The 13,771-nt window shown below is 35.0% G+C and overlaps 2 protein-coding genes across 9 annotated transcripts in view; both read right to left on the reverse strand.

The window, feature by feature from the left end:
- The window catches only part of LOC120432597 (RNA-binding protein 1), a 454,616-nt gene that overhangs the window by 299,865 nt on the left and 140,980 nt on the right, over positions 1–13,771 (reverse strand). The window lies entirely within an intron of this gene.
- The window catches only part of LOC120423495 (rap guanine nucleotide exchange factor 4), a 330,099-nt gene that overhangs the window by 11,244 nt on the left and 305,084 nt on the right, over positions 1–13,771 (reverse strand). For all 7 annotated transcript variants that reach the window (XM_039587335.2, XM_039587332.2, XM_039587331.2 and 4 more), the window contains 2 exons: positions 1,196–1,329; positions 857–1,027 (listed from right to left, as the gene is read on the reverse strand). In XM_039587335.2, coding sequence (XP_039443269.1) covers positions 857–1,027; positions 1,196–1,329 — 305 coding nt within the window. The remainder of the gene's footprint in view (positions 1–856; positions 1,028–1,195; positions 1,330–13,771) is intronic.

Genomic DNA, 13,771 nt, shown 5'->3' on the forward strand with positions numbered 1-13,771 from the left:
CAAACTATGATATTTTTTTTTATGAAAACAGACCATTTTTCAGTAAATCGCAAATCGCGAGTTCTAAAAGATTTTTGGGAATTTTTCGTTGTATGAAAACATTGATCCTGAGCCAAAAACCTATCGAAATTCGGGTGAGCTCGAAGGTTTCCGTCACATCTTTTTATTTGGGTCACACTACTGTGCAATGACCATAAATTCAATGCACGGAAAAAGTTCTATTCGAATAAATATAAATCATAGTTTAAAATCTCATTTTATAATTAAATACTTAAATAAAATTGTAAATTTCGGCTATAAAGTGTATGGAATCCTTCTAAGCAACCTCTTATGAGAAAACAAGTTGTGGTACAAATGTCCCTTTTTTAACATTATTTTATTGATTCCCTGGAAATTATTTTATAAGCTACTGAAGACATTTTTTTTGGTAGAAATTGAAACGATCCGGCGAAAATATATTGTTTTCGTTAAAATAAAAAATCCTTCCAAGAACACTTGCTCCGTATCCGAAATCATTTAGCCTTATTGAATATCATAAAGAAAGCTGCTGATTCCATCAGCTTTTCCACTTTTGCTGCCGTTTTTTTTCTCCTCCACAAAGCAATATCTGTTGCTTCGTGGAAATTGCTCCGGCACCGGATAGCACATCAATCACTTGTTTAGCAATGTTTTTTTCTTTCCACACCGGTGAAAGTTGATCACTTTCCCCATCCCAGCAATACAAACGAATATTTGCATGTTAAACACCTTTTCAGTATGGCAAAAAATACCCCTTTTCACCGGGGTCAACCCCACCCCACGGGGAGGCCGCAAAAGTCAATTTTCGGTGACAGCTCGTGGTTATTGATGCCCTTACCGGTACGCTCGGTGGTTCCGGCTGGGGTCGATCAGCGCCTCGTACTCGGAGAACAGCTTCCGGAACTTGGACGGCAGCTTGTCCCAGGTTTGCGTCAGCCGCGACACCGCCATGTTCGAGAGGCCCATCACGATGGCGAAGAAGGCGTTCAGGTTCTGGTACTCTTTGCAGCTGTTGATTGGAAAAAGTTGAAAAAAAAAAAAAATAGAAGTTGGTAGAAACTTGATTTTTCTTGTTGCTGTTACTGAAACACAGCATTTTGTAGTCTACAACTTTGTCGAAGAGCGCAACTCGATAGGACTCTGTAGTAAAGTCTGTAATAAAACGCAAACTACTTACAACGCGGCCAACTTGATGAACTTCTTCACCAGCGACATCCGCTTGGTCAGGTTGGACGTCGAGACGATCTCCGTCACGACCCAGTACTGGATCTCGTTGAAGCGCCGGATGAAAACGTCCAGGTTGGAAGTTATCTGAAAATTAAGAGAGAGAGCAAACAAAGAGAATCATAATTGCAGGGAGGAAAAACGGAACGAGGTCATCGGGGCGGAACGCAAATTATACGTCATTCTTTATCCCGTTGGGGAAGGAAGCAAACTGGATAAAATATATTGAGGGGAGTAATCGAGTAAAAGTGTGACCTCCTTTTCAGAGTATGGCGGGCTGGGACGTTGATGGTAATTATGTTGGGAGCAGTCACCAGCCAGCAGCACTCTGCCAGAAGAGAGACATGCTCAAAGTGCTAATTGAAGTTCAAGATGGAAAACATACTAATTTGTCACTTGACATTATGGGTGAGAAATTTCACATAGTAGAAAGGGTGGAGTGCAATTCTGCTTAAAAAAAGAAAGATGCATATTTGTTTTGATAAAAATTTATAACATGAGTGTGCAAACTTGCCTCAACACAAATATTATTTCAATATTTGAAGTCAAGTCGAAAAGGGGTTGTAACATGTCATGTTGTCATGTTTGAGTGGTTGCTTGCCTGTTACAATACAAAATGCATATTTTCCACATTTTATTTCCGCCATTTTGGCTGCCATCTTGGATTTAAATTTGCCAAGCATTTTAGAGCATTTTTGGGGTTATATTTGAGCTTAATGACCCAAAACACGACAACTATTTTCGTGTTTCCATTATCTGAAGTGAAATTTATCCGAAAACTTCGGATAATCGAGTCCCAAGTAGCACTCATAACTTGTCGACTGTTGAATAATAGTTAGACAGCTGTTTTTGATTAACATACGAGAAAAAATTTCAACGTTAGTTAAATAACTGTTTGTTTCACTACTTGTATAACTGACTTATATAACTCTTGAGATTTGCGCCACACAAGTGTTAAAACACAGTCAACATCACACTTTTCCAACTTTAACACACAACATAAGGAATATTTTCACATGTTTGGGAGGGTAAGCACTTACTCCTAGAGGGTGACGATTCTCGAGATTTTCAATTTCCCGGGAATCGAGAGTTGAATTTAACCATTTCCCGGGAATTCCCGGGACCCGGGATTTTTTTTTCTATGGCAATAGTGGCAATAATTCAAAAGGAATTGTAATTATATTTTTTTTTAATCAATTAAGTTACATTCAATTCATACTTATTCTATAAAACTTCAGTATCCTCTTTATCTGAGGAACTATATCTACCTTTTGATTTTTTACTGAATCTGCAAATATAAGATCGATTCTTCCGCTTTTTAGGTCTCAAAATTGTAGTTTAAAATGTTAACGAATCTTTATTCGCACTGAGTGATTTTTCAAAAGTTTCACAAGCTTGTTGCATGAACTTGTTATTAGATGTTTGTGAAGTAAAACAATAGCTAATATATAATTTCCCAGTATCGGGATATTTGCAATATGATAAACAACGACTAAAAACAACAATGTGAACTTTTTTTTTCTTTTTATGGTCAACTGTAAATATTCATTGAAGAAATATTTACAGTTATCAGGAAAATCCGAATGTTCACAATTGGTGGACCTTAACTTTACAAAGATTGACAGAGTGTTTTTATCCAAAATATAATTGAATATTAAAGTTGACGTGAATCACAAAACAACTTATCGGCATCAAAAAAGAATTAACCTTGGTACAGCAAAATCAACTTAGGTACTTCGAATTAAAAAAAAACATATGGGGATTGCAAGATAGGATATCAAAATTGAACTTATTTTGAAAAAGCTTTTCCCTCTTAGAAACAATAAATAAAAATAATTTAAAACAACTTTTGATTTCATTTCTGGGAGTAACTGCTAAGTATGCTTCAAGAAAAATGTTGGGGTCCAATTTTTTTGGCTTCTCTCAATTATAGTTATTGAAATTTTTGATAGGTTAAATTTTAAACATTCTGAATAAAAAGATCAGAGAAGCAATGGTTTATTCAAACCTTGTACATCGAACATTGAATTTCCAATGTTCTAAGCAATTTAGAATTTTTCAAATAATTTTCTGATTAGTTTATATAATTTTGCTTGAATATTTATAAGTATAAAATTTCCCGGGAGTCTCGACCGAATTTCCCGGGAATCGAGAGGTCCAAAAATGGTCGATTTCCCGGGAAATTTTTCCCGGGAATTCCCGCTCGTCACCCTCTACTTACTCCTAACTCCATCCAATTTGCTGATTTTCACTATTTAAACAATTTATTTTGGAACACTTTTGATAGAAACTTGCTTGCTCACTTCCTATTGACTTGAAAACACTTTATTTCACTTGAAAACACTTTTTATGAGCTGTTATTGAAAGTCAAAGTGCTGATATGCCAAGATGCTGTTCCCGCATCTGCAATGTTTACTCGAAAACAGTTTGTTGAATAAAAACAATATTGCACTGTTTGTTTCACTGCTTATCTAACATTGTCATGTGACGGCATCTTTTGAAAAATGGGCGTGGCCAACCATTCTATAAATAATCTTAGGTTTTCTCGCTTTGTTACACAAATGTTCTCGGAGAATAGATTACATAACTGATGCTCAACATACATATTCAACTTGACATTGCGTGTTGTTAGGCGGTGTAAATTTGTACTTGAGGAATTTAGAGTTTCAGTATTGTTTATTTATTGAAGATTGCAATAATTTTGATTGTTGACCGATTAATTTGTGAACATATCGCTGGTAAAAGCTACAAAAATTATCAGCTTATAGAGTTTATGATAGAGAAAACAACAAATCAAAATCATACCGATTTTCAATATTACTCCGTGGTACGGTAATCGAAATGACAGTTGAAACGGTTTGTTATAACAAAGTTATATAGTGGAGTTATAAAACCTGTCTTGAAATAAACTTATATAACTTCAATTCCAATGACAGCCTTCGTTGGAGTTGAGTTCTTTAGCTAACAAAACAGACAGCAGCCTTCTTATTGACGCTTGGGCCAGCTTGTTTACTATGAAGCCCCGTGGAGAGATGTGGAAGCGCGCCTGGACCTGCCGTGGAGATAACAACAAATCGTCGAAGTCATCGGATCGAATCTTGGAAAAGAGGAAGTTCATCAAAAAAGGAAAATCTAAAAGTTCGCCATGCAGGGAATTTCACACTAATCACAGGTAGACTGCGCGCCATGATTGTTTTTCTTTTTTTAAATTCAATTTCGAATTATTTTCAATAAATCTGGCAGAAACAAGCGTACTTTTTTTTAATTAGCTTCGTCGTTGATTGAAATTCTAATAAGAAACGTTTGTTTACATGTAAGTTAGTCGACGGTTAGACAGCTGTTTTCAATCTAACTTTCCTTTCCAGTGTGCGCTTTGATTTGACAGCACAGCCGTAAACCACGCCCCCTTTTTTCGTTGAATCTCTTGTTAGATAGCACAGTGTTGTCAAATACATTTGTACAACTTACTCTGATAACTTGCATCTTTTTCTTGCAAGTTATACAACAGAAAAAAGTGCGCTTTTTCCAGTTCACAGGAGTTGTAGAACAAGTTGTGGTAACGAGGCGGATTGGTTATACAACTAGTTAGGAAAAACGTTTATCTGACAAAGTGTGTTGCTTGGGGTCTTAACTGTTTTGTGAATTATTATTGATTTTTCTTATAAAAACTTTTCATGCCCCCTGTAGATATATTTTCTGTTTATAATTTATAATAAAACGCAGTCTAGGGGATGGCATGACAAATAAATGCTTACAAATTAACAAAATAAGATCAAAAATGTTCCACAACAATGTTTATAGTACTTTTTAACAAATCATGAAAAAAACGAAGTTTAACTATATTTTCATCAATAAAAACAGTTTGTTATGGGAAGGTAGGGCAAGTTTAACATGTTAAGGAAATGAACGAAAATTGAACAAACACTGGAAAACAATCAGTGAGATTTTTTTTAGCCATAACAAATCGATTTTCTAACCATTGTTGTTCAGCACGACCTAAGTGGGGCAAGATGAACAACAAGTTGGGGTAAGTTGCCTACCCAAGTAACATTTTCAAACCAACAAGCCACCACCTAGTTTTAGTGAGGTTTTATCGTAGCATCTTATTTGTTTATTAGTTTTATTTCGGAATTTATAGCAACCAATGAGCATGAGCTGATTCAAAGGTTTTAAGAAGGTTTTATGCCTCGGACATAAAACCTGGTGACAATAAAAGCCGAATAGCTTTCAATAAGGTTTTATGAAAGTTTTAAGAGAGTCTTGAAAACCCGATGGCGATGCCATGCCAAACCGTTATCTCATGCTTATTTAAAACCAAGGGTGTTGTAGCTGTCAAGTGCCATTAGGCATGGAAAAAGCTTACTTAAAACCATAAGCTCCTAAAAAGCATTTATCGCGGCCAAATAGCAATGCATAAATATGGCGCTAAACGCGTGGTCTGATTGAATGTGATAAGCCGCAATCTTGACAAAAAAAATATAAAAAATGCAATAAATTTGATTAAAATTGATGAAAACACTCATTTATCGTTGCCGTCGTGCTAACTTGTCGTACGTGCAAGGCATTTTTTCAATCTTGAGATATTCAATAAAACCCGAAATAACTCCCTGCATTTTTGTCACTTTTCATATGAAAGAAGTTTCAATCTTGTCTTTCTATCTTGACACACCCTGAAAATTGATGTAAGTGCGACAACTGGTCAAAGGGATTTCAGGTCAGAACGCGTTTGACACAGGAACGAGCTCGACTACCGTAAACATTTACAGTTATATTTCGGGACTCCAGCTTCCAAATTCAAGCAAAAATCAGGACGATGCACAGAATGATCAACCACACAAAACGTGTTTGTTATTGTTTACATTGCGTGCTCTCGTTTTTGTTTATTCAAGGTCAAACATTAAAACGCGTTTTTCTCGGAACGTCAAAAAGCGACATATTAAGCATTGTTAAGAAGTTAATACTTTGAACATTTTTTCAAAGAATTGCAATAATATCTTTTTTTCGTGATGAACTATAATAACAAAATTATATTTTATATTTTATAACATCATCATGGCCGTTTTTGCAAACCATCTCTGATATCATTTGGCAAGACGAAGATTTATTTGTTTGCCAGCACAAAACCTGTTTGGCATAAGACGCTTGAAGACGTATAAAATGTTTTATTGAGTCTTTGAGGGCGTTGTTAAGATTCAGGCCGTAACGAGTTTTAAGAGGGGTTTATTGAGGTTCTGGCCCAACTTCTGGGGAGGTTGTTATACGACTAAGTGGTTTAAATGATGGTTTCGGCGGATAGGTTTTATAGCGGTTGTAACAGCTACGATAAAGCCTAACATGTTCCATGCCCAAGCAACACACTTTGTCAGATAAACGTATTTCCTAACTGGTTGTATAACCAATCCGCCTTGTTGTCACAACTTGTTCTACAACTCCTGTGAACTGGAAAAAGCGCACTTTTTTCTGTTGTATAACTTGCCAGAAAAAGATCCAAGTTATCAGAGTAAGTTGTACAATTGTATTTGACAACACTGTGCCATCTAACAAGAGATTCAACGAAAAAAAGGGGCGTGGTTTACGGCTGTGCTGTCAAATCAAAGCGCACACTGGAAAGGAAAGTTAGATTGAAAACAGCTATCTAACCGGCGACTAACTTACATGTAAACAAACGTTTCTTATTAGAATTGTAGTCAACGACGAAGCTAATTAAAAAAGTACGCTTGTTTCTGCAAGATTCATTTAAAATAATTCGAAATTGAATTTAAAAAAAAAGAAAAACAATCATGGAGTGCATGTGATTAGTGTGAAAATCCCTGCATGGAGAACTTTTAGATTTTCCTTTTTTGATGAACTTCCTCTGTCCCAAGATTCGATCCGATGACTTCGACGATTTGTTGTTATCTCCACGGCAGGTCCAGGCGCGCTTCCACATCTCTCCACGGGGCTTCATAGTAAACAAGCTGGCCCAAGCGTCAATAAGAAGGCTGCTGTCTGTTTTGTTAGCTAAAGAACTTAATTCCAACGAAGGCTGTCATTGGAATTGAAGTTATATAAGTTTGTTTCAAATCAGTTTTTATAACTCCAATATATTACTTTGTTATAACAAACCGTTTCAACTGTCAATTCGATTACCGTACCACGGAGCAACATTGAAAATCGGTGTCATTTCAATTTGTTGTTTTCTCTATCATGAACTCCATAAGCTGATAATTTTTGTAGCTTTTACCAGCGATGTGTTCACAAATGAATCGGTCAACAATTAAATCTATTGTAATCTTCAATACATAAACATTTTTGAAACTCTAAATTCCTCATGTACAAATTTACACCACCTAACAACACGCAATGTCAAGTTGAATATGTATGTTGAGCATCAGTTATATAATCTATTCTCCGATAACATTTGTGTAACAAAGCGAAAAAACCTAAGGTTATTTATAGAATGGTTGGCCACGCCCATTTTTTAGAAGATGCCGTCACATGACAATGTTAGATAAGCAGTGAAACAAACAGTGCAATATTGTTTTTATTCAACAAACTGTTTTCGAGTAAAACATTGCAGATGAAACAGTATCTTGGCATATCAGCACTTTGACGTTCAATTACAGCTCATAAAAAGTGTTTTCAAGTAAAATAAAGTGATAAATAGCTCAATAGGAAGTGAGCAAGTAAGTTTCTATCAAAAGTGTTCCAAAATAAATTGTTTTAATAGTGAAAATCAGCAAATTCGATGGAGTTAGGAGCGAGTGCCTATTGCCTATGTTGTGTGTAAAAGTTAGAAAAGAGTGAAGTTGACTGCGTTTTAACACTTGTATAGCACACATCTCATGAGTTACATGAGTCAGTTATACAAGTAGTGAAACAAACTGATATGTAACTAACGTTGACATTTTTTCTCGTATGTTGATCCAAAACAGCTGTCTAACTATTATTCAACAGTCGACAAGTTATGAGTGCTACTTGGGTGGGTAGTAATCCGATTATAAATTTTACATTTTTGACAGGAGTGGTAGTGTAACGATCACCTCAGCTCCTGCCAAAACCTGTAAAAATTATGATCGGATATTTTGCTAATTGAAACGTTCTATATTAAAAAAAACATTATTTAGAAGAGTAATGAGCAGTAGCATTCAGTAATCTAAAGCAAAAAAAACTATCACGCTATGCGTATTCCTTAAAATTATAAAATTGTACAGTTTTTATTGATGTTCTCAGTACAAATCAAAATTTAAAACATTAAAAGGCTTTTTCCAGCAAACAAAATGTTTTTGCTCAAAGAAATGCTGAAATAAATTGATTGACTCCAAAATCTTAAATTTACTATAATTCTTAAAACAACGGTTTAATGGGAACCTTATATTGAATTGAGGAACTTCACAAATCTCGGAAAAAGAAACTTAACATTTAACTTGCTTAAATATTCTCAAATAATTTCAAATATTTTTACACAAATTTATATCAAATGACGCTTTTTAGTTTTGAGTAACCGAACATTAAAGAGTTTTCTCTTTTTAAAATAATTTCAAGCGAGCTTCTCAAATTTAAATTTCGTTTCATCAGTTTCATCATGGTTTGAAGCTGCATTTAAAAAAAATAGCGATATTGTGATTCTGGATTCAACTTGGACTACAATTAAATAATTTTGAGAAATAAAATAAAGCTTAAATAAATCTTGTAAAGCATAAATATCATTCAAAATACTTTACAACCACTCCAGTACCAACAGCTCGTTGATCGTTGAGAAAATTCAATAAAGGTGAAGGATAAATTTCCAATCCTTCAAATAAAACGGCACTGTCTGCAAATATTTCCATCAAGATGTGCGTATCAGTAGGTGGGGGTGGCTCAGTAACAACTCAAGGTGAGTTGGGCGAATGCGCCATAATTGAACACGAATATTAAGAAAATTATTTTACGAATTTCTTAATAATTTGTCAACCAAATTTGTTTAGATTTATTTCGTTAAATAAAAAAATCGCAATAACTTAAAAATGTTGTAATTTTACACCAGTTCTGCGCAACAATAAGCCTCTCACTTTCCACCGATTTCCATCCTGAGGAGGAGCCGGTTGGAAATCCGATCCTTTTTTCTCCCCCGCTCCAGCACGTCAACATCGATTGCGCACTGATGTGTGTTTCGGGGAATATTTACATTCGATCCAGTACCAGTAATTGAATTGCTACCGTCATCGGTGAGAGAGTGAGTGGGTGCGTTCGACGTTCCCGGGATTTACTTTCAGACTGGTGGCGAAATTTTGGGAACCCATGGAAATGTGGGGTGAGATGAGGAACTGTTTTTTTCTTCTCAATATTTGCAGTATTTGATTTCATCCGAACGAGTTTCAATGAATGGCTGATACAGGGAATCAAATTGGACTACTCTTTTTTTTTGGTAAACTGAAGGAATTAAATTTTCACACCCCTTTTGCGTGGTAGATTTATAAAATGGAAAACGTCGAAAAGGATTACATTCGCATTTTCCGAAACGGTTTTGCTAGATTAATCCCGTTATGTACACTCGATTGGGTAACACGATTGCTGAGATTTGGAAAGAAAATATCGTAACCAAAATAATCATTGCTTTCTTCACATATTAAAAAAATCCATTAAGCTCTAAATCAACCTAACCTCAAAATGAAACCCATTATAATAACAATAACCACACCGACATCGTCATCATCATTAGTGGTTTGCCTCGCAAGAAAAAGGGGAGCGTTTATTGATGGCAGTTTCGACAGTCATAAAATTTGACTGATTGGAAAATCCAAACCGCATTGATAGGTCGCCACGACACCGGAAAATGAGCGCTTTTCGTGCGAAACACTAATTCCCCCGGTCGTTTGGGTCGTTTCATCATTGCCATTTTCTTAAGAAGAATTTTTTTTTTTTTTTATTATTATTATTATAGAGACTTTACACCATTGTGCATTCATCTCTTCAAGGTGGATAGTGAAAGAGGAAATATTACAGAGTTTAAAATCACTTCATTAATTATTACCATGCCTTTTTTCTAACGATTTCTCTCTATGTTTCAAATATTTAGCAGAATATTTAAAGAATGAATTATCAAGTTCTTCAAGTTTATCTTCGTCCTCTTCTTCTAGGGATTTAGAAGTTATCTCACAACACTTTTTCTTATAATATTTTGCTTTTATGACATCTTCATCTTCTTCATCTGTTTCTTCTGCAGCCATCTCTCTTCGTTTTTTTGTTAGTTCTTCTTCCGCGTCCAAATATGCCTGTAAGCGATTTCGGCGGCGGGTGTGCTTAGAAAGCACGGTCTCGAATCCATCGTTGTCTTCTTCGTCGATTTCACTTGTTTCCATTGCATTTTGTTCTGGTTTACTATTGTTGCTTTTACTGCTGCTGCTGCTTGGCTCGGGTTCAATCGGTTGTGTACTGCTTTTTTGGTTAACCTTTTTACTCGAATCCGCACATTTTTTGTTCTTTGCTTTGAGTTTGCAAAGCGATGTTTTGCCTACAATCGTCACTGCTGCAGCAGCATTGTTTACAGTGATTAATTTCGGCGTTGGCTGTTTCAGCAACATCCGCAGGGTCCGAACTCCATTTGGGATCCCTGGGAAGAAGTTAATCCAGCGGTCGTTGGTGATGGTCAAAACTTCGCCGTATTTACTCATCACTTTGACTACGTCATCATTGCTTATGCCTAGAGGTAGGTCAAGCACACGAACTTCCGTAGCGTTGTTGTCCAGGTAAATCGGGATTTTGCAACCCTGATATACCAGAGGTTTGTCGATGATGGACGAGGCCATTGCTGAGTCGGCGAACTGCAACACGGCTATTTTTCTTCTATTGCATAATTGCAATGCTCGCAAGTTTTCTTGGTTTACTTGAAGGTCTGCGAGAAATTTTTTTACAAGCTTTGGGCTTGGTTGGTTTTGGAGTTGACAAAAGTCCAGAACCACACTGTTTTTGTCTACGGTGCACATTTTAAAAAAAGCGGCGACGCGCACACAAACTGCGGACTGGCGTTGAGAATGCGACTTGTAAGGTCGGCGGTTACTTTGCAACTGAGTAAGAAGAATTGGGAAATTCTTCAGAGAAACGCGAATCTATTTATCGTGGATTTTTTAAATGTAAACAACAAATTGTGTTTCGAAAAGGCTCATTCAAATTTGATTGAATTGAATTTGAAAGAATCTACACCATGAGAACATATGCATAAATAAAATGGGTTTCATGCACAGTTGAAAATTGCGTAAATCTGGAAGGTGTAATAAATGTTAGACCGCAAATGAAACATTACAAATTATACTGGAAAAGAAGTAAATTTACAAATTTCAGAAGTAAAATTACAACTGTTGTGTGGAAAGCCTTTTTCGGCTCAGCAAGGAATTAAAAAAAAAAAAAAATGGTACCAAAAGTCTTTCAATTACGAAAATTTTGATACCCAAACATCTATAGGTCATCGCTGAAATTTTAAAGTTATCGCAGTTTTAGTGAAAAAAGTTGATTTTTTGCCGATTTCGTCATTTTCCCGTTTTTGCGCGTGGCGCGTCGAAAAACTCAGTTTTTATTTTCAAAAAATCATATCTCCAAAACGTACGGTTCGACATCGCCAATTTTTGATATGATTTGTGAAATTTTCCGAGGAATCCGATAAAAATATTTTCAGACATAGGCTCTTTGGTCCAGACACGGTCAAAACGCCATTTTAAGTTTTCATGCGACTTTTTCAAATGGTAAGCTAGATTTTTGAAACTTCTTACTATTTTTCCCAAATAGCCAAACTCATCACCTTTCTTTTGCGTCTAAGACAGCTAAAATCGGATGAAATGGCGCGGAGATATGATTTTTCGAAAAAAGAGGTTTTTGCGAAAAATGACGAAAATACCCATTTTTCAGACCACCCTAACACGGCGTAGGTCACCCTAATGGCCAAACAAAAAAATACGGGTCTAATTATTTTGGCCAAGGAACCCCCAGAAAAATTTTGAGCCCGATCGGAGAACTTTTTTTTCGGTTTAGGCTCTTTTCAAATGGAATTGCTGCATGTATACAGTAAACAAATCATCATAATATAACATCTGAGAATGGTGAAAATATGTAATATTACCTCTAATAATGTGTGAATTCTCATCTTTTTGTTTGTAATTTTACATATTCTGTCCATGTCCATGTAAAATTACATCTAAAAGAGGTAAAATGCAATAATACAATTTTGCAACCTTCCAAAATTCAACTTTTTTTTTTCACTGTGTACTGTTCGTTCTCTTGGAAGGATCAGTCGAAGAAAGGTTGTGACAAATTTTCCAATGAAAAAATATAAATATTAAAAATAGTTTGATTTTGGATGAAAGAAAGAGATGGTTACATATTAACAATTTTTTGTGTAATTTTGCCTTAATTTTTGTCAAAAATAGTCATAATATTTTTTTTTGTAAAATTGTAATTTCATCTACTACTACAAACTTGGTCTGACACAAAATCTGTTAGCGTTTTTAGTAAAAATTTGACCATGATTTTATTAAATGCGCATTTTCATCTAAATTTTGGGACTCAATTATGCTATTATCAAATATGAGATTTCTAGACAATTTCGGTGATTGTTGCTGAAAATCTGAAAAATAATGCAGACAGCGCAGTAAAAAAAAACAAAGGTCATATTTTAAGTAGAATATTGCCAAATTTTGTATCAAATTAACATCTTATGTGTATTATAACATACTCCATATTTATTGGAATTATGATAAATTTTGTGTAACATAACCTAAAAAATGTGTAGTTTAATTTTTTTGTTGTGAAATATCCCTTTTTCCAAATAATAAAAAAAAAAACATAAATTATATCGAAAAATATGCAACATTGAACCAAAATTTTTTTCATCGTTCCTAAATTCAAACTTTTAATACATACTGTGTATTTGAATGATTTTCAGTCATTTTCTATAACAAAAGTTCTATAAGGTAAATGCAGAGAATGAAATCAAAATAAGTTTTTTTTTATTTTCTCAAAACCCTAACTTGCGATATTTTTTCAATTCTTTGATATTTGGCATTTTTTGCCTTTCTTACTAAAGAAAGGTATAAGTTTTACTTTAAGGCTGGACGTCATTTTCATCTTCGTAAATATGTCTATTCATCATGAATTTTTTTCGGAAAAATCGTCAAAAAATCACGCACCTCGAATTTTGAGAAAATAAATTCCGTGGAGTTCGAGTGATGTCCGTGTGTGGTAAAATTTTTGCCAAATTTTGTGTCGCGTAGTCCTCGGCTCCCCTATATTCGATTTTGATTGTTCCAAGTGCATTCGAAAGCTGGTGTGCTGAACAAGGGTCATTTTGAGACCGAATTTCGAAATATCCATCTGTTTTCGGATGCGGCCAGACTTTTCAACAAAATACACAGTTTTCAAATGAAAATATGGTCAAAATTTTTCATTTTCATATCTTTTATTTATCTCAAAAATTGCATTTTTCGAGCTCTACAACCTCCCAAATTTTCATCCAGATCCATAATCTGGTTCTGGAGTTAGAGCCGTTTGATTAACCTACCAAAAGAAAAAAAAATCC

The sequence above is a fragment of the Culex pipiens genome, chromosome 3 (assembly GCF_016801865.2).
Source record: "Culex pipiens pallens isolate TS chromosome 3, TS_CPP_V2, whole genome shotgun sequence".
Taxonomy (NCBI): domain Eukaryota; kingdom Metazoa; phylum Arthropoda; class Insecta; order Diptera; family Culicidae; genus Culex; species Culex pipiens.